The sequence below is a fragment of the Pagrus pagrus genome (assembly GCF_965226575.1).
Source record: "Pagrus pagrus genome assembly, chromosome: 2".
NCBI lineage: Eukaryota > Metazoa > Chordata > Actinopteri > Spariformes > Sparidae > Pagrus > Pagrus pagrus.
Genome location: NC_140186.1, coordinates 15,473,273 through 15,495,252, shown reverse-complemented (window position 1 = coordinate 15,495,252; position 21,980 = coordinate 15,473,273). Strand labels below are relative to the sequence as shown.

General features: G+C 41.3%; 1 protein-coding gene across 1 annotated transcript; it reads left to right on the top strand.

Annotated features, from left to right (window-relative positions):
• Positions 1–1,215: 1,215 nt before the first annotated feature.
• Positions 1,216–21,039, top strand: cabp4 (calcium binding protein 4; the record flags this gene model as incomplete). The annotated part of the gene is made up of 8 exons (XM_084375457.1): positions 1,216–1,271; positions 1,567–1,665; positions 2,003–2,132; positions 10,847–10,877; positions 11,235–11,378; positions 16,719–16,828; positions 18,593–18,740; positions 20,855–21,039. The coding sequence occupies 8 exons, from the start codon at positions 1,216–1,218 to the stop codon at positions 20,881–20,883; spliced, it is 747 nt and encodes a 248-aa protein (XP_084231583.1). The 3' UTR covers positions 20,884–21,039.
• Positions 21,040–21,980: the final 941 nt, after the last annotated feature.

The window sequence follows — 21,980 nt, the reverse complement described above, 5'->3', positions numbered from 1 at the left end:
ACCCACTCTTACTCTTTGTCTATCGTTTTGATTTTACTGTTTGGGTGTGTGTCCTCTTGTCCAAATGTATCTCTTAATCTGATTGCAGTGATTCATCCTACCTCTCCCTCAAGATGTAGTGGTCATGTCTCTTGCTTTGTAAAAATGATCATGTGTATCGTGAAAAAGGACACTCAGAGCGCTTTAGTATCTTTAAGCAAATTGTCTTCACAGCCCGCAGATTTACTGTTTTGGTCCGTCAATCTCAGTTCCTACTAGTGTTGTCGAGATCGTTTTTGGTCTCAAGACCACTTTTTTAAAGGGCTCATTCACGTCTAGGACTCAACCATGTTTCTACTCTGTCCTGTCTCGGTCTCAGATAAAGAGGACTCTTTTCTATGGGATGACAAGAGTCACCTAGAAAATCTAATACTTGCACAAAAAAATGCATTGAGTTAGGTGGATGGTAAAACATGAAAAATGAGTGTTGAATTCAAAAATGTAAGTGTTAAAAGTTTTTTCATGGTTTTGTCTGTATTTATTGCTCAAAAAAAAAAAAAAAGTCAAATTCCCACACATAATATTCACCTCTACAAAGATTTTTGATTTTCACCCGGATGTGGCTCTTTTAGATGAAATTCACGAGAGCCAAAGATTTGGATGTTCCACATTTTGTCAAGTACATCATGGATTGTGGGACTCGCATTGGTCTCGGTCTTGTCTCAGTCTCGATACACTCTGGTCTTGGTCATGACTTGGTCTCAGTTTAGGCGGCCTTCACTACATAACTGGCAGCAGGTAGCTGTTTTAAGCCTCTGTACGCTACCTGCCCAGCAGTGACTGGCAGATTTAAACCTGGTGAACACTGCGGAGGATTTAGCAAATGGAAAAGCCAGACATTTTCCTCAGGAGTTGATGGAGAGCAAAATGCAGTTAAAAGGAGAGTGAATACTGGACGGGTTTCCAGAAACATGACTGCAGATGAATGTTAGTGACTCTCATTGTCTGATTGGTGTGTAAATATGAAAATGTTTGCTCACACATTTGCCACTTCATAACAACTTCATGAGGTGTTAAATTAATTAATGCAGCTTTAATAATGATGACTATCAAGTTGTTTTTCTCCGTGCATATTTAGCCTTTTGGAATATGACTTTTCTCTGAGGACATTTCTTGTACTTTCCCCCACACTTTCCTCACATCACTTTCCACATTTATCTCTCTCTTCTGTACAGGATGTCTTTGAAAAGTGCAAAGGGAGGACCAGAAAGTAGACCATCCTCTGCTGGCAGGTCAGTGAAATCTAACGAAAAGAGCTTTAGATCTGTACTTACTAAGACATATACACAGAAGAGATAACATTGACTGCTTTGGAAGGATTTTTAGGGTAAAACAGTCTGTGAAATGTCCAAAAATTAGATTCTGAATCCATCTTAACTTCCTCAGCAGGAGGGTCCATTCATGTGTCAAGCCGCAAAGATCAGTGTTGTTATGAGATTTCTTTTTTTTTTTTTTTAAGAATGTATTAATATTAATTTTAAGACATCAAGTGCACTTTGAATTGATTAAGGCTTCTTTATCTCCTAGCATGTCTCCACGAGGAGGGAGGGGTGCACCAGCTGGCAGATCGCCAGCGACGAGATTCAAAAGCAAGGCCCTTCAGCTCAGCCTCTCCAAGAAATTCTGGTTATTATCATTCTCTGTTTCTAATCAACATTGATTACGACAAGGGGAGTGGGTTGTGTAGATTCGTGCACCCAATTAGTGCCATCAATTCGTACATCAGCTGCAAATCAAGCTTTCAGAATTTCAAACTTCTCCTTAGAAACACGTCCTCCTTGTTTCAGGTGACTGACATAACCACTGATGTCAGCTGAACTGCTGACGTTTTTCAGTAATTTCTCTTGTAATCACCCAAAAGGCACTTCAATTTGTTTCTTAAGTAAGTCAGGAGGGGGTAGCATAGGCGTGGTTTTTACGATGACAGCTCTCAACACTTGGCACGCAAATGCACACTTTACAGCTCAAAGTCGCCCTCTTCCCAGGGGAAGGGCTCTGGTGAGGAGAGTCGTCGCAACAGTAAAAGGAGCCTCAGCAACAGCTCAGCGGTGGCCGCTGCCTACATCTCCTACCTCAATAAGCTCTTTGGACAGGTCAGTTGAACAGCACATTACCACTCATACTGCTAGAGCCTAGGTTACACCAATACATTTTCAAGTTTCCTGTTTATATTAAGAAACCTTCATCAGGAGAAGGTTTCAGGGAACAGGATCTAATATAGCAGGTGTGCTAGCTAATTATTCAGTTGTGTTAATTAAGCTGATGATGCAGAAACTGCTTGTATTGCAAGACCAATACACATCAAATCCCAGTGCTCTCAACATCATCATCAACATCCTGCTTCAACATCATCTGACTCATCTACCTGCTCCTGTTCGGCAAGTGCCATGAAATGACTCAGGTTCAAGTGACAAAGCCTTTAAGCCTTAAGCTTCAAACCGTGACGCTCTACTTACCCCTCTTGCGTGAGTGGAAGTCCTATTCCTGACCACCCCTACCACCCGCTGTTCTGGACTTTGTGTTCAAAGGGGCGCCGTCAGAAATGACACTAAATGGGCACTTAGCAACATACAGTAGTTTGAAGCATTTGCCCACTGACCAAGCTACTGTGCTTGACATGTGGGGAGTGAGAAAGGGCTGGACAAAGCCTTGGACATCTACTGGGAAATGGATGCTGCGTCGGGGGGCATACGCAAGGTGGCATATGAAGCCAATAAGTTTGCATTTGCGTATAAACTACCCAACTCTTCCACAGTGGTTTAGCATTTTGGAGCCTATAGAGCATGCACACAACAGCCAAGCCGGCAAACGTCCACTTTAGCCATCCGCTAACTTGAATGGGGATGAAATTGTTTAATCATGTGGCTCTTCTCAACTGTCTAAATGTCAACTTGGAAACAATATTGATAAAATTATGATAATGAAAGGAGTCATTTTGCAGGGGTTGTGACACACACGCAAAGCGTCTTTTTGGGGGTGAGTGCATCACATGACGTTGTAATTACATGGTTTGGCCACTTTTATATGTTAAATTGGCTTCTAGGAGCTTAGACAAGGCCCACTAGCAGCGGTAGTAATTATGACTCACACACAAAATGATGCTTGAAAAAGGGGAGAGTCAGTTATAATCATGACAAACAGGTCCAGTTCTGTGAGTGGCTGTCCATTCGCTCAGGACAAATGACCTCCAATACGATGCTATTGTGAAAAGAAACAGGGATAAGTTACATTCATAAAAATGAGGTAACTTAACTTGCGTTATTTCACAATGTTATGGCTATATCATAGGTTTTGTCTGTATTCACAGATATGATTATTTATCTACTTCATTTTGTACATTTGGCTCTCCACAGGCCATGAGGCTGTTAGAGAGATAGTTTGGAGAGAGTGGCAAAAAAAAGTCAATAGACTGGAGTTTTATAGATTGCGTCACAGCAGAAAGAAACGACATTGACTTTAAAGTTACACAGAATGGAGTGGGAAAATGGATCCATTTGTTCAGCTGTTTTTAAGTGGTAACTATCGATCGAAAATATAAACACTGGTTGTAGCTGTTTGCAGTGAGCGATCACTGTCTGAAAACCAACACCCTGTTTGCTAACCATTAATTGCTGATACAGAATCGAGGCGAAATGACTATGGAGAGTCAATATCATTAGCCACCTCTATTCATTCAAATGAAAAAAACATCTAATCAGGACTGTTGGCTGTTACATCATCCTCAAAAGCTAGAGAGAAAAAAAAACAACAAAGAATATTTTCACTGATGACATACTGCCTGGACACTGGGCTGGCATCCATGAACACCATGGCTGTGTTCAAGTTAAACTTTGGCTCTGTTCTCGCCTGATACCCTGATCCCAGTTTGCTGTAGGGCATCACTGAGTATTTGGACTACTGACAACTGGAAATGAGCCAACAAATGATCCAGCTCAATGGCACCTTCACCATTTCTGCTAAAAACAGAAGTTGATTTATATGGAGAGCACCCTTTTACAATCAACTGTATATGATATAGTGATTTGTTTGTGCGCACTGTAGGTTCAAGATCATAAGTGTTGTCTCTCACAACAACTAAAGAACGTGGTATTTTTAAGTGTTTAGGAGACAGAAGTAGACTTTGGCAACATGGTTTGTGTCTTTGTATGAAAGAAATGGACGTGGATCGGATCCAGATTCTAAAGAGACTGACTTAAAAAAGTGCTCTTTCAAGGACAGAACCCTAGGTGGCAAATATCCATTAAAATGATTGGTTGAAAATGGACATTAATTGTAAGTACTTTATCTATGTTCTACTAAAATTGAAAGGCTAAAACTCCACGTTCAGAAGATCATAATTATTTATTCACAAAACAGTCACCGTGCACCGGCATTATGAACTGATGTGACATCACCAGAATAAATGTTGGCAATGTATGTTTCTGCAAAATCACTGATGTGTTGCAACTTTACATTTCTCTATGTTAAATTATTGTGAGACAACACTGTGATCATGCGCTGGTTAGTTTGAGGCACAAAACCCTTAGGGTTCGGAAAAGATTGTGACTTGGTTGCCACAAACACGGCTGGAGATGTCGCAGCGTCCCCTCAAAAATATCCGGTTTGTGTCAGATCTGACAGCAAGAGCTGCCCCCCTTACTATGGTTATAACTATCATGATGTACACCTGCTTGAATATGATTTGATTTCACATGTCAGCTGATCCACTGAATCTTTCCTGATCTATTTATTACTAAATCTTTTTCAAGTTGTGGTTAAATCGCTGACTGAATTAAGCTCAGAGTGAAGTGCTACATTTGTGCACTACACTGAAGTTGGAGAGAGGTGATCCGGATGGATGATGGGTCAACAAAGTGGAGGATTTTGACTCGAGTCTGGACTCTTACATTCCCTCCGTATGACCTGAAAGGCTCTCAATTGAATTAACTGTTAAAACAATGCACCTTTTTAATCTTAGAAGTAGGTTGTTAGTTTGATTCTAGTAAATACCCTCGGCTAAACCAGCCTGGGTTAAAACTTTTAATGAATTTTTGTGCTTATAGCAACCGACATAATTTATGAATGTGCTAATTAGCCTACTAATAATATGATCAAAGCGGAGTGAGGTTGTTAAAGGGCCACACTGGCCCACGGGCCGTCAGTTGATTAGGTCTGGTGTAGGGTTTAGGATTAGGCTACAAAACCACTTTGAAAGCTGATATTAGAGAAAGATTGTTTTCAGTTCAATTTCAATGACATTTTAATATCTGTACTAAGTGTTAGAAGTGTAAACGTAACCGTAAAATAGTTTAATCATGCTGTAGCAAGCAGATATTGTATAGCAAGACGGACGTTTTAGCTGAAGACAAAAGAAAGATGTCCTCAGTAAACATTTTATGGATACATTAATTAACATTCCCTCATTATGTTGATAGAAAATAGAAACCAAGTAATCCATGCAGCATTACATTTCCTTCAAAATGTATTTACTGCTGCAAATGAGTTGTTTATAAATATAATTTCACAGTCTTGTCCATTTAGCTCATCAAAGCCCTGGGAAAAAAAATCTAATTACTCCAAGACGAGTAAATGTTCCCCTGGCTACAATGTAGATCTGTAGTCCAGTTGGTAGATATGACAACAGTGTGTGGAATATGAAGTATTTATGGGATTATTCCTCTTTTTATTTGCACCCCACTCCACGAAAAAATGATTTTATTTTGCTGCATAATAGCGATAACAGAGGCTCAATAGTCAGGTCACGGGTCTTTTGTTCTGTCGCCTTTTTTCCTCTTTTATTTTTATTGTGCTTCGTAATATGTGTTTTATTCCTTTTTTTAGTTCTTAGTGTACTATGGGAGATATTACTAGTATTATTGTTATTAGTAGTAGCAGTTGTAGGGACGATGATATTATTTTACAAGACAGAACTCATAAAAGATCCCTTTAATCGTGGAGCTGTATAGGACCCTCCTGGTGAGACCTTATTACAAAGCAGAGCCAAAGGCTTTTCCATAAATGCCGTCATCACAAGAAAGGGATTTTACCGTAAAAGATAACGGAGAAATCTACGCCGCGGGGAGTTGTGTGCCCAAGAACATTTTAATGATGTTTCATAACAAGATTCCTTAATAACTAATGGGACCGTTTCATTGTTATGAAGCAATTTATGGGAATTGAAAACCATTTCACAGTGACCTTGGGCTTCCGTGGACTCCACTTCCACATCCCTCCCTGAGTTACTACCTCACCTGCCATGACTGATCTGTCTTGTTTCACTGTGACGGTCCCTGGTTTGAATTTACTAGTAGCCAGGTAGAGCGGTATGTGTCGTGCCTACAGGATGGAGGACAAGCTGTTTTGGTTGCTGCTGTGACGCTGAGGCAGGGAGACCATCCATCCAGCAGCAGTCCTAATCCCTGCCTCAACACAAGTATTAATAACCCCCTTAGCAAGGTTCACTGTCAGCCCTCATTAGATCCAACTGAAGAAGGGGCCGGCTAAAGGAAAACAATTGATGCATTTACATGTCAGAGCCACAGCGGAGGAGAAATGGACGGTACTTGTCTATAAGCAGTATATGCTGTGCCTTTTCTATCTGAGTGAGGACCTTATGTGTTTGTGTGAAGTCACCACATACCTCACATGCGTGTCCATGATTGCGGAGCGGTAGGCTGCTCAATGGGCCATGTGCAGCCAGACAGAATGGAATTAACTGTTAATGGGCTCGTTGTGACGGATGAATTGAGAGTCTGCATGGCATGCTGTCTAATCCTTTCTGGATGGAGAAAAAAAAAATCCAATTAATGTGTTGACCTTGCTATCTAAATATGCCCTTGTAGACTGAAGGGATCCTGTGCAGGGTAAACAGCAGCGTTGGGCAACAAGAGTTTTTTTTGTTTGTTTATTCTGCGGCATCAATAACCATATTAAAACTTAAGAGGTTTATATAAATCATAAGTGTTTCAGTGTTTGAGGCAGGGTTCACATACAGTGAGATAACTCTTGATGCAATTGCGTCCTGGCATTGCATTTGTGTTTGGAGTCTGTTGGCAATATTACACAGTGAATAATCATTTGAACGGCTGCCATGCACAGAGGCTTCCAAATAAACCATGGGAGCCTCTCCTTTTCCTGAAGCTATTGCGAACTTGAGCAGGATGACCTTGTATGATTTATGTATTAGCCACCCTGAGTGCCAACGTGTATTAGGGGGAAAATATTGCACTTCTCTTTGCATTTCGGTTCCACTGCTGCTCTGATTTGCCTTTTTATCTCTCACTTTTTCAGCAGTACGAGAGAACAAATTTGAGCACAAATGAAGGTTGAACATTTGATTAAATAAGAGATAAAGTCATGGAAATGAAGGCGCTCGATTAAAAGCAAAAAGGTCCGACATGAAAATGTGAAAGCATTGACGTAAGTTGAGAATTAGCATTAAAAAGACTGAAGGATCAAGAAGGAAAACACTTAGTACTTTAAGATGTGACGCTGATACATTCAAACTAGGGCTGGGCGATATGGACAAAACTGTTATCACAACGTTTTTTTATATTGATCGATGTCGATAATTATCACGATATACAGTATATTTAACAATAATAATGCTGAATTGACAGTTTTAAGAGTATCTTCCGTAGGACAGAACCCAAAACAAACCAGAAGGTTAATTATGGTTTATAAAATACAATTATTTATTGTCAGAATGAATAGGTGACACACATTTAACAGAACCAACCGACCAAATGGCTTTCTGTTAAACACCGAATAAATAAAATGATGAATATGTACAACAAATTGCTTTTTTTCAAACGTGTCTCAAACATTTTAGAGGTAGTATACTGAACTGAACATGGATTAAAGAAAATAAAATAAAAAGGTAAATGTTGAGGATGATTGCTGTATTATTTGAATATTGCTTGCTTCTTGAGCTTATAGGTAGTTGTTCAGTTCAGCTTTAATGCCTCCTGTTCTGTAAGACCTGACGTGGTTCGTACGTGCGACCAGACCACATATCAACTGTGACATCTCTGAGCTGCTCCTCCAACTTTACCCTACTCTCTGCGTAGAGACGATTTTTCAACCGTGCTTATAGGCATCATATGTTTATCGATACAGCACGTAACTGCGCTGGTTACGTCTTTGAGTCGCTTCGGTTTCTGCTCATATGGGGTAATGGCTGAAAAAGCAGCGGCACCTGTTGGTTGAACTGAAGTTTGACTAGTAGAAGCAGTGGGGCTGGGCTGGTGGCTAGTGGAGGGGAGGCTGACGCTAGCATGACAGCGCTAACTCGGGCTCTTGGAGTACTGTTTGGGTCGGTACCTTTTGAGATGATGGAGGAGGTTGGTGGTGTTTCCAGTTCTGCTGAGGACTGGTCGCCGACACATTTTGCACCTAATGGTGGTCTGTCCTTTGTCAGACTTCGGGTAGACGAACTATTTCCAAATAACAGAAGTGGTATGACCTTTCTTCGGTACAATTTCTTCGTCTTTGTCAGTTTCCTCGCACTCGGTGTCGCTGGTCGGACCGCTCATTGTCTTGTGTCGGCTGGACACACAGGTGGTCACCGACACTAGTTGTTGTGAGTGGGAGGGGCCGGAAACATGCATCAACCACATGCATTTGTTTCTCTGCTGTGTGATTGGCTGTTGGTGCAGCGTTTTGTAGGTAAAGGAAAACAGACTCAAAAATAACTATCGAAAATAAATGTCATAAATTTATCGTCGTTATCGTGGAAAATTTTATCATGAAAATTATCAAAATCGTTTTATCGCCCCAGCCCTAATTCAAACTATCTTTATCAGGTTTTGGCAAAACTTGTGAGGACCCAAATGCAAAAACACCCAGGAGGCAGGCAGGATCAAGAACAAAAAAATATCTTTTAATGAGAAGCTGAAAAAATCCAAAAAAAAAAACAAGAAGTGCAAAATACCAAAAATACCAAGACCAAAAACAAAAGCTAAACAAAGTACAACCAAAAGCCAAGTTCAAACCAGTAAAAACACGAGGAACAAAAAACCAGGATCACACCACAAGGAGACACGGGAGCAAGCTCAGGTGAATGTCACAGGTGAGTCACACAGGACGAACGCCACATCAGGGAGCACACACACACACACACACACACACACAAGGGCTGCATAACAAACGAGACACAGGTGAACACAGAAAGAGGGCTGGAAATCACACAAAGGGGGGAAATGAAAAGCAACACACGACACATGAGGGCAAAACTTCAAAATAAAACAGGAAATTACAGAATCACATACTGAAAGCATGAAAATCTTAACATTTCTCAACGTGATACTAGAAGAATGCAGCATTTTTTGGGGAGCTTTATTTATCCAGAGGGTTTAATCACAGCAAGTGAAATACAGTGGGATAAAAGTCTGACATAACAAAGATACCAGTTCTGTACATGGATAGATATTATTTGTTACTTCCACCTCCACTTTATCTCAGTTTGAATTCTGTTCAGCCTTGATATTTTTTCTTTCTGCGTGAAAGTGAGGGGAAAAAAGCCTACAGCAAATCTGTGCACGTTTGTGCTCACAATAAAGAGAGCTGTTATAAGCTCGAGTGTCAGTCTTGTTTCTCTGAACTTATAGATATCCTCCAGGCGTGTGTCTTCTTTGTGCTGAGCGATATCTCCATATGTCAGCCTCAGTTGCTCTATAAGAAGATGACTGAGACTGCATGTTTCCTGCTTCCCCCTGTGGGTGTGATGGAGTTCCTGTGTTGAGTTGCACACTGAGTCGAGATGATGTTGGCGCAAGCATGATTTTTTAGACTGGCATTTCATGATCTTTTGAAGCTGTACACATGTAAAGTCCAGTCAGTACATGTTTTCAAAATATGCTAGTTTGAGCAGTGTTTCATGGGTTGACGCATGTGATTTGTTTTTGCTAAAATATCATTTACCGCCAATAAACTGTACGATGGATCCGTGCAAAGCTCATCCCCTTTAAACTAGAATTTCAAGTGAGTTTCAAAGACATCTCGCCCGAGGATATGCATATGTGCAGTACTGCAACTGATGGCCAAATTATAATGTGTTTTGATCAAAATTGTCTGTCTGCAACCAGTGGAATATATTAACATATTGCTATTTTAAGCCCTAAGCACACATACATTTCACTGCCATCCATTATTTCTAATGACTATCGATGTGGAGACTTTGCTCCTAGCTTCAAGCTTTTGCCTCAACTTCTCTGAAAACACTTGGAAAAAAGGGAGAGAAAACGAGGGAGAGTAAGAGAGAGAGCGAGCCCTGAGCAAATGTCAGAACAAGGCAGAGAATACTGAATGTTCCACACACAAGGCTGTATGCAAATCATATGTCTTGTGTTGGTGCAGGCAGGTTTATATGCGCGCGCCTTAGCTCACATGTGTCTGCTGTGTCTTTGCGTCAGAGCAACGTTTGTACGAGCACCGTCACACACTCGTGCGTAGGTGTTTGTTTGTATGCAGGCAGACTCGAGCTTATGCTGCGTCTCCCTCGGGATGATGCAGATGTAGAGCGCGTGTGTGTGTGCAGCGAGTGTGCGGCATTGTGTGTCATTTTGCAAATTAGAAAGACATGTCGCTGGGTGAAATCCCATTAGGGTTCACTGTCAGCATGCGGCAGTGTTGACATGATATGCATGTTATTCTAATTTGGTAGTCAAAAACAGATTATCACTGGGGTATTTCTCCAGAGAATTTTGCTGTTTTAAAGCCACCCTGATTTTACATCCTGTCCTCCGATGCTGTCTTGTAATTATTTCCCAAAAAAAAAAAATTTCTCTCTCTCTCTCTCTCTCTCTCTCTCTCTCTCTCTGCTGCACAGGAGAGAGAGCTGATGCCAGAAGAGCTAGATGGTAAGATGTCATTGGTGCAATTATGATCCAAACACATGATAAATAGCTAGTCGATTGCACAGCTTCATCAATCGCATCGACGTTTTCTCCTGTTAAGCTCGCTCCTCTTCATGATTCATGTATGAGATTGAGGGTTTCTCAGTCTGCCTTGGACTGTTTTTCAATGACTCAGAGCTAAAAAGAAAAATCAATTGAAACAGCATAACTCACTTGAGTCACCAACTTACAGAAAAAGTTTGCTCGGAGTGTAACTATCAGTATCTGTGCTCGCAGTCTGTATGTGTATTTGACTCTTGGGACAAAATATGTTACCCTACTTGACGGTTTATCGCTGTAAATTGTTTGTCTGTCTGTCAGAGCTGCAGGTGGCCTTTAAGGAATTTGACTACGACGCGGACGGCTTCATCCATTACAAAGACATCGCAGATTGCATGCGGACCATGGGCTACATGCCTACAGAGATGGAGCTCATCGAGATCATCCAGCAAATCAAGATGAAATGTGTGTATTTACCTGTCTGATTGTGTGGTTTTCATTTCTTCCTCAGTGGTTAAACTGGGCGCGCGTGATTGATGGGTCTCTCCGAGGCGGGTATGTGTGAGTAATGTGCCTGTGTGTGTTGCACAAACACGTGTACTCGTGCGCGTACGTTCTTTCCTGATGTTTGTCTTCGAAGTCGGGGACATTGGAGACATTTTAGCAGACTGATTAATGACCCTCACACAGCAGGTGCAGGGGTGTATGAGTGTGTCTGCGTGAAGAAGCGTGTGTTTAGTTGAGATCTAACTTTCCTCTCTGCTCTTAATGAGGGTGTGTTTGTCGAGTTGCTGTCTTCTCTGAATGATCAAGTATAGATCTGTGTGTGGTTAGAGTTTAAAGCTTAAGGTGAATCATCATTGTATTGATTTTTGCCATAAGCCTGGAGAACCAGTTCATTTAACACCTACCTAGTGTCAGAGCAAGGCCTGCGAATCTGAGCAAACCTATGAGTATCTGCCAAGACTTTACATAAACCTTCAATGGAGGGCTCACGCAGACACGTGGAGCATGCATAACTATTTTTTAGATGTGTATGTGTATACCAGCTGAGCGGTGTGCTGTTTCTTATGAAAGAAAACACTTATTTTCCTTCCAATTAAAAGTTTGCTTTATATGCTATACATTGCACCTTTGCTCAGGCTACAGGACAGGTATAGCCTTACTGGGTCTGACTAGTAGTGACGGCACTGATTTCAAAGTATCCTTTGTGGCACTCACACTGCGACACAAAACAACAACATCAAATCCAGAGTCACGGGTGTGCATGAGAGCAGCTGAGCAGAGTCCATGCTGCCACGACACAGAGTCCGTGGAAGTCACGCTGAAATGAACTGTTTGCCCCGCGACCTGACAGTGCGATTGTTAGGGGAGCGAGATGATGGATCTTCACCAGCATACGTAGTGACAGATGCCTTTGTTGTTACTGCAGCAGCCCATGCAGATACAATAGGTTCGATCCGATCACTTGCAGATAATAGTGCGAACAGATGGTATTTCAGTTTTAGTCTGAACATCACCTCAGAATCTCACAAGCACTCAATAAAATGTATTTTAAGGAAAAATCCTATCACTGGTACAGGTAATGTGATGTAAAAACTATTCCCCAGTCTATCTTTCTTCACATCAGGTGATCCTTAGAAATTAACTCGCAACCCCCAGGCTGAGGACGGATGGCTTATGGTGGCTGATGTTAACTGAGATTACTAAGTTTGTTCACTGAGGACTGTGGTTCTGTTACACTACAATACAGTATAGCTTTTATCCTTGTCCTAACTGTCAGCACACCATGCAGCGATGGGATATAACTAGTACTTTCCTTGAGTTTTTCGATTTTATGTTACTTTATACTGATATGTTGTACTTTTACCCTGTACTTTGCAGATTGCATGCTGCATCAGAGCCTATAGCACATTTTTACATTCCTTTATTATTCGGCAATCAGTTTTGAAAAAACCCTGATTCTGATAACCAGAAAAATGCTGAATATCAGATCCGATATTTGACCAGGCTGATACAATATATACCGTACGTATACATGATTATATATCTGTGATTTCCTCATACTTGTACTTTTGATACTTAGATATATTTATTGCCAGAAAGTGACTTTTTATACTTGTACATGTACTTTTGACACTTATTTGACTGTCACTGAAGTACTATTCCTATAGGTAACTTTTACTTGTACCTAAGTAATATTTCAACATGATATCTTTACTTTTACTTAAGTATGACTTTTGGGTACTTGTTTACGACACTGACAGCATGAAATCACAGTTGGGTGCAATAACAGGTGAAAGAGACTGCAAGAGGTGAAACAGACTCAAAACCAACCAAGAGGAGGGGATGAAACACTCAGCCTAAAGACAGCAGACATATCAGAGAATATTTTGTATTTTCTGTGTCATGATGGCGCCCCCTAGAATTGCATTAATTCCCTTCCAGTGCCCTTCTACATAGATGGATAGCTTGCTTTTGAAGCGACACACTGAGCCGTACAGCGCAATGCTTCACGAATGAGTCACAGACTACACAGTCACATTAGCTTGCTGTTATTTAACTTACACGATCATAAAGTGCACTGCTTATGTCAGTTGGCATGCTAGGTAGATAATTAGCGGCTCAGCTGTAGCACATTAAACAGCAGGTGTACACCTACCTGCAAATGTCACATGGGTCCATTTAGCTGCTGGTGTGGTTCTTACTCTTCTACTCCACTGCTTTCAAACACTCTCTGCCCATGACTTAAAAGCTACAAGGGAACTTTGTTTAGTTTGTCTCTTGTTCCCCTGCTGATATTAAAAACGGGAGCTCAGTGTGACAGCTGTTGTTAATCCAACACCGCCGCCCCCCCAGCTCACTCAAACAAAACAGAGTATTTCAGACATTTCCCCCACAGACTAATTTCCTTTCAGAAAAAAAACAAAAAACAACAATTACACATTATAAAACACATTATTATTTTAGCCTGCAAAAAGGGATGACTAAATGTCACTATAGCTGAACTTTAAGTTACTTTTTACTTGCCATGCGAGGTGCCAACCAGCACATCAGGAGCAATTGTTTTGGTGCCCAAGGACACTTTGACATGCAGGGGAATCAAACCAGCGGCCTTTTTTTAACAAGATGCTGGCTCTACCCCTGAGCCACAGCCAAATGACAGCTAAATGACCCCTTTTCATCTGTTTTCTTGTCTAACCCTAACCCTTGACTGCCATTTCAACTGTAAATGAAACACTGACTGCTCTTAGAGAGTCGTACTCTGAATAAACATGCAGTATATTCCAATACCGCTCCGAATCTGACTCTAGGAACGCACCCACAGATAAATCAAAATGGAGGCAAATATAACCAAACCTGGCAAGACGCCATTGTAGACAAGTAATTCTTTTTTTTTCTTCTTACATTTGGCAGAACAAACCCTTTAACCAGGTGTGCGTAACAAACAACATTTCTCATAACAGTGATCTTAATTGTCTTAGAGACTTCAGTGTGCTGTGTGCCTGTTCTGAGAAATAGGATCAATTTACACTCATATGATATAAAGCCTTGAGCCCCCAGGATAATAACACTAATAATGAGAAAACTGTAAATGCTTAGCCACAGAACAGCTACATGACAGATACAGTGAGGCAGTGTTTCTCCGCTGCGATCCTCGGGGATCACAGTGCAGCTGGTTTCTGTGCTACCAGCTAGTTAATCAGCCTCACCTGGAGTCCCACGTGTAAATAATCTCCTGATTAGATGGTCTTGAAAACCTGGATTTGGAGAGCGTCTGCTGCATTAACCTTGCATAAACATCTCATAAATGTCCCCATCTGATGTGCACCACTGCAAAAAGATGACAGAAAACAAAGCACAAACAACTATTGTTTAAGTCTGCAGAGCCTAAAAGCAGTACCAAACACATCAGGCTGAACTGCAAGGAGATGTTTTATAAAATGGCTCATATTTCATTGAGACTTATCACTTGATGCTATCATGCAGGAATGAAAATGGTGTGTCTGATATGACTTGTAAGCTTTACACACTAGGACTTTAGTGTTAAGCTGGAACGAGCAGATAACGAAACGTGATGCTTCAAATCGTTACAAAACATTTCATATCCCTACCTGTAAGACAAGTATTCAGAACATGGATTTGGTGGTGGTTATTGCATTTTATATTCTTTGCTATGTTTCATACTGTGTAAAATGAATAATTCATCCGTTCAGTGATGCCTTAATTTGACCCATAAGAAAGAATAAGCTTCAGAAACTCCTGGATTAATCTCTGTGGCGTAATACCTTCAGAGCCATTAATACCATGAAATTCACTCTTTTTGAATATAACTAGCGTTGCACTATCAATTAAAAAATAATAATAATCTGCTAAGACTTATGGGAGAATTTTTCTAGTCCATGATCATGGACTGACCCACTTAAGGCGCAGAAATTCTTCAAGGCTGTGTCAGGAAACCCCAACAGACTGCTGCTCCACCAGAGCCAGTTCGCTAAAAGATATCGTACCTTGAGGCGAGTATGAAAATTGTTTGCTAGCTCAAAAATCAGAGAGTGAATGGTCTTTTATTTCAGAACCCTTCAGCTGCTGTTGACAGTTTGAGCCATCAGTGTCATGATTCAGCACAATTAAAAAGTGCTCTCCATGCGGGCAGAGTTTGGTTTTCATCCTCGGCAGTCGTGAAACTCTGAGCACTGATTCAATTTTCTGAACCTCAGAATGACCACACGGCACTCTCTCACATCCGCTGAAGCCCAGATAATGAAAACAGGCCGGGTGTATTGGTCCACACTATCAAATAAGCCTGCCTTTTGTTCAACTAATAACATGAGCCGTCCCCATTGTATCAGTCTGTTTTGATAATTACCATGGGGATCGAACAAAACAAAGCTGGTTCTAACAGGGTTGAAGGAAGCGTAACGAGGACATACGTAGCTGGATGCATTTTTGTAGCCTCCGTGCAGTGACGACATTCGTAAACTTTTCTCAGTCCAGTTTGGTTTAAGTCAGGCAAGACAGGGCGCTACTACCTTTAATTAAATGCTTAATTAAGAATTGAGTTACAGTGCTTGTAATAGTATATGAACTTTGAATATTTCCCTTAAGTGCTTTTTTAGATGGAAATATTGTAACTTTTTCTCAACTACATTTGACATTACATTAAATGCTAATGTTAGCTGTTATCTAACGTTAGCTAACGGGTTATCAAATGCCGTTTCATCCTGAAATATGGTCCATGTCCCTCTGGGTTTTTAGTATACATTTTGTCTTGTCAGTGGCTGATCAATGACAAAGTGGTGAATGATAACAATGAGTCAGATTATCCACATTTATAAGACTTGCGAGCTGGAACACAGCCTTACAACGTTCAAGCTTCCCACCCTGAGCATGATGTCGGAGGAGACTGCCCGCCGTGAGAACACAGTCTATTGACTTTGTATTTATACGTTTATACCTTTGTACATTTACCCACCTGGAGAATTCCTGACTAAATGACTGAAACGTTTACCTTGTGAGGCAGCTGGATTTGCAAATGCCTGCTGACAAATGTACTATTTTAACAAAATGACAATATTGTGCTTTTGGCTTTGTTCCACCCCAAAGTGGCCAAAAACATCAGTTAATGCCAGTTTAAGTGTCACTTCTGTTACTAGGTAGATAATTACACTGCAGACTACAGTATACACCAATATCCTCTGACACCTTCATGTTTAATGCATGAATCCACACTCCAGGAAGTCGTAGATGTTACTACTTGGTAGTCAACTTGTACATGTGTGTCTGCGTCCTGTCTTTCTGCAGGGGGTGGGCATGTAGACTTTGATGATTTCTGTGAGCTAATGGGGCCGAGGATGCTGGCTGAGACGGCTCACATGGTCGGACTGAAGGAGCTCCGCTGCGCCTTCAAACAGGTAAAAGGTCCCCAGCTAGACACTCTGAAGTCCGACTTCAAGTAAGTGAAAGGGGCCTGATACTATGACAGTACTTTGAAGTGTGCAACAGGACCTCTCCTTAGAGAGGGCCAAGAGTGCATGACTCATACTTGTAAACAAGTCAGAGGGAAGAAAGGGAGCTGGTGCTGAATGCAGAAGGAAAATGTTTAAGGGGAGAGGAAAATATTTATATTGATGATGTTTTGATGGAGCGCCGTCCCTGCCGCTCTGCCATTTGTCTCACCTGTTAAGTCATGCTCATTACACTGCCGATTTTGTTTGAAATTTGTGTTGCGCCTCATTGGTCCGGAGGAAATATCTATTAAGTTGCTCTCATCGATGTCAATACAGAGGCAGGCACCCAAGTGCCGAATTGATTGTCCCCTAAAGCCAGGCACCGCTGTGACATAGTCTCTGACCAAGCAAAACAAATGAGGTGATCTTGTTATTCATAAGCACCGTTGCGGACACCTGGGTCCATCCATTTAATACATTACAGCATGATAGGTTTTTAATGGCTACTGCAGAACAGACAACACTGATAATGTGCTCTTTATGATTATAACTGACAACATATTGGAGTGTACATTATGCTATCAATTTATCTTTATGCTATGACATATCTTCATTTATGACAATAATGAGATGATAAACAGCATATAGTTGTACACCTCAAAATGTGACAAAATCTGAGCTGTAGCCTGAAGCAAATTGTATGAAAACATTCCTGGATATGTCTGTAAAATGATCTTGTCTATCCCAGTCTAGACTATGAACACACACTGAATTATTTATTCATTTTGACTTTAAAACCAATTACAATTATATATTCATGGCTTTGAAATCAGCTACATGATGCATCAATCATCCGGAGGCTGGCGTGTAAGTGGCTCAGGAGAGCGGTGATGAAACAAGCAGCGGGTCTCCTGATGATATCACTCATTGGCTGTTGCAGGCCACAGGGCTGGCATAGGTGCCACTGGTTAAACGAGGTGTCAAACAATGTGTCAGAGGCATTTTGCTTTCAAATAGTGTAGTTTTTTGACGGCTAAAAGCACAAATAAGCATCTGCGATGTTGCTAGTTCATGGCCATCTGCTCTGTTAACTGCATCCTCCATTTCTGCCATTGTATCTGGAGTTTTTTCATCACTCATATGTCATCGTCAAGGTCCTGAGTCATGCTGTGGAAGGCCAGAAATTCACTGTTGTTTGAATCCATTTGTGGAGAATAATGAATTGGCTCGCAATGCTACTGCTTTTGAACAGTAACTTCTGCAACATCGGAGGATAGTGTGCTCTCTGTACAAATGAGAATACATTTCCAACTCACAGTCACTTCAAAAGTCTTTCTCACTTCAGCACTAACAACTCGTGAGTCAGCAGAGCCCCATCTGCAGACTCAAGCTGTTTTCAGATTACAAGGGACCTCATGCAGCCATGTTGTAATTACATGCTGTAAATGTGACTTATAAGGTTTTGCGAGGCATGATCTCTGAGCCTCTTCTGTCTGCTCATATATGTCTCTTGATAACTTTTTTCCCTCTATTTCTCTTTTTTTCTCCTCATATACTATAACATACCGTATTCAATCTCTCCAACCTCCCCATCAGCTCAGAACATGTGACGTTGTTCATTCCTTCTCTCGCATCCTCGTCACCTATGATCTGTTTCTTTGTCTCTCTTCATTCACCACATGTTCATGTCATCACCTCCTTAATCCCCATTTACCGTGCACATTGAAGTTTGACTGCGATGGTGATGGAAAGATCACGTTGGATGAGCTGAAGGAGGGCATGAAGACCCTCCTGGGGGAGAAGCTGAAGAAAGGAGAGCTGGAGGAGATCCTCGCTGACATTGACCTCAACAAAGACGGCAACATCGACTTTGATGGTGAGCGGCTGGGGACTTGAGGGGAGAAACATGTGGGAGAGGAGTGGACTCCAGGCAAGGTGTAAGAGGGCATTAAAACAATTAATTAAAAACAAAATACTGAGACAGAACGGTGGGTGGTGAAGGCTTCAGCAGTGATTCCCATCCAGAGGTACCCCAGGGGGTTCTGCAGTTGCCAGAGGGGTGTGTAGACAGATCTAGACTGCCAATTTCCAATTAAACTAAAAGAAATGAAATGCAATTTCACTAAACAAATTCAAATATTTGTGCTAAGGAGGAAGAGAAGAGATAAATAGGATTATGATGATATGATTTTATGATTGTCCGGGTTGAGTCACGTCAGCAATAGTTACAGCCTGTATGAGTACGTGTGTAACTACAGATGTGAAATGTATGTTTATATATCTTTATATTCTACAGCCGCCCGATGTGCAAGAACAATGTTTCTGCTTTGTCATCTACACTGTACATGGGTTAACAGGCAAGCTGTAACCATGGTAACAACTGCGTGACAGGGTAACAAACTAAGTGCTTCAGGTTACATAAACTGTTTGACTCAAGTCAAGTTCGGGCGTAAAAAAAACAGAGTGCCTGTCGAGTTTGGGTCGGGTTTGGCGACTACTCAGACTTAGTTTGGTTTGGAGGCTGTGACAAAATCGGAGTTGCTCAAGCTCATCAGACAAAAAAGGTTGGTAGCTGCTGTTGTACAGGAGGGAAAAGGCGATCCAGAGAGGACGAAGCAGAGGGGTCACTGAATCTAGTTGGAGTGGGTTGAGGATGAAGGAGACAGAAGGAGAAAATGAGTCTGAAATGAGTGGGGGAAAGGGTGAGATGGGAAAGGAAAGATGGTTAAGTCAAGGTGGGTTGGCTGGAAGGGCCAATCCAATCTAATCAGTGCTGCATTAAACCAATCAATACACATGCCTGGGCACCCGTCACATGTAACACAAAGAGCACACACTTGGACAGCTCAAGGACTTTTCAGGTATGTCATTAGCTTGTGTTACTTCAAAAGCAAATAAACAGTACTATGGGACACAATCACACAAACACACACACACGCATGTCAATGTGCACATGTGCAGCGCACGCATGTTCATGCAATTATAGGATGAGGCACAGGGAGGGCTTAGAGGTGTGATCCTGTTTGTCTTGTCTCAGCAGTCCAATCAATTTCAGTTATTGGGAACATATGAACAGGCGTGTCAGTCTCAGAGGGGATCAATAAGCAGGTGCTGCTCATTATCATCAATTAGCCCCGGGGGCATGGTTTTAGCATATCTGTCCAGTTTAGCCATGTGGGCAGAAAACAAGCATCTGTGGCAGCACTGAGAGCATCGCTCAGGTGTCAGGTCCGACTCGGGTGTGCGTACGACTAGGATTGAGCCGCCGCTCCTCTCCGTTTACTTCTTTTTATGGAGAGTGGTTCGAGGAGTGACTCAAGAGATGTTAGTGGGTTAATCTGGAATTAAGCTTTAGTACTCAGTCAGTCAATAAATTCTCACCTACAATCAGACATCTTTCAGAGCAAAGTACTTCAGGAAGTCAATGGGACATGATTGATTGGTTGGATTCAGTGAAACCTGCCACAAGCTATCTGGAGCTACGTTTCATTGACTGGATACATCAATAGCTGCGCTGATTGACAAGTGAATCTACAGTGAGCTGAAGCAAGTGGTTATCAACATGACCGCCAACAATTACAGGAAGAGATTATATAATCTTGGAAATTGGCAGATGTAGATGGAGTTGTTAACCTTTTTAGATTGAGGACTTGGGTGGTTACCTGTCCAGAAAACCAGTCCTGACCTCTACCTCGCTTCAACAACAACAATGAAACTGTCATATTTAAATGTGCAGCCAAACTGCTCCTGCCTCCTCCTCCTCCTCCTCTTTTTCTTTGACACATCAACCCATCAGCGCTTCAGTTTTTTATTAACTTGGTGATAATGGAAACATTTTGTCATTACATCACACCATGAGCTGTGCTGCGCGTCTCCAGAACAATTTGATGTGGGCTGATAATGATGTGGCTGCATCCCATGCTGTCCTTTCATGAGAGTGTCATAAGTCCTTATCAGTGGATCTGCTGCCGTCTCTGTCTCCCTCTACAGAGTTCCTTATGATGCTTTCTGCACGATGACCTTTGATGAAAGAAGATGGAGCACACGGCGCTGGATTCATGGATTCACACCGTCTGCTTCTTCTTTTTTGTGTCAGTACGTAGTGGAAATGTCAGTTTGTAAAAAGAGTCAAGGAGATCTGTTTATATTTTCATAATAAAAGTTGCTTAAGTGCAGAGGGTAAAGGGTGAGTTATGAAACACTTAACTGTATGTAACAGTAATGCTCCACTGTCACCTCCCTGTGGTGAAGAAGTGTACAGACAGGTTTGTGTGTTTATTTCTCTATGCTCCTCCGTGGAGTGGGCGCACATAAGTGAGTAAAACATGCAGCAACAAAGCAGATAAGTTCACTGAAAGGACATTTTAGACACATGGGTTTTTCAAAAGACGAGACTTTGTTTGCAGCCCTGATCTCCTCATGCAGGTCATTCTAAAGTCTTGGAGATCTAACTGCAGAGGCTTCATCACCTTTGTGAATTAATGTAGATCTTGGAAAAACAATAAAAGATGCATGTGAGGATCTCAGAGTGCCAGATGGAACACGGGGCACCAGAAGATCTGTTCAATCACTTGGAAAAAGGACCCTCAGGGCTTTCTAAGTAATCAGAAAATCAATTTTGACATCATTTTTAGAAGAATGTACATTTCTTATATTTTTATTCTATTTTTATTATTCTTGCTTCTATATAGTTTTTATTTTTCTGCATATTTTCTAAGACTTTTGAATGGGAGCAGCTGTAACGCAAAGCAATTTCCCCTTGGGATCAATAAAGTAATTCTGATATCTGATTCTGATTTTTTTTCTTTTTACATAAGTTACACCTGGTATTAAAATGCCGTCTATATCGGGTAAGGAAAAATGCATCTCAGTGCAAGTTGTCAATGCATTGTTAATGAATGTGATGATCGGATCTGCCTGACCACATCTGGATGTGGTGTCACTCACATTGTGTTCAGATCTTAGGTACTGTAGGTGTATATGGATGCAATATTAGTTGTTATTAAAGAAATATATACATAACTAAATAAATATTCTTTCAGAAAAAATAAATACGCCTGTGAAATAAATCCTGAAGATTAAATACGTCATTATCACATAAAAATGTCCCCTGAAA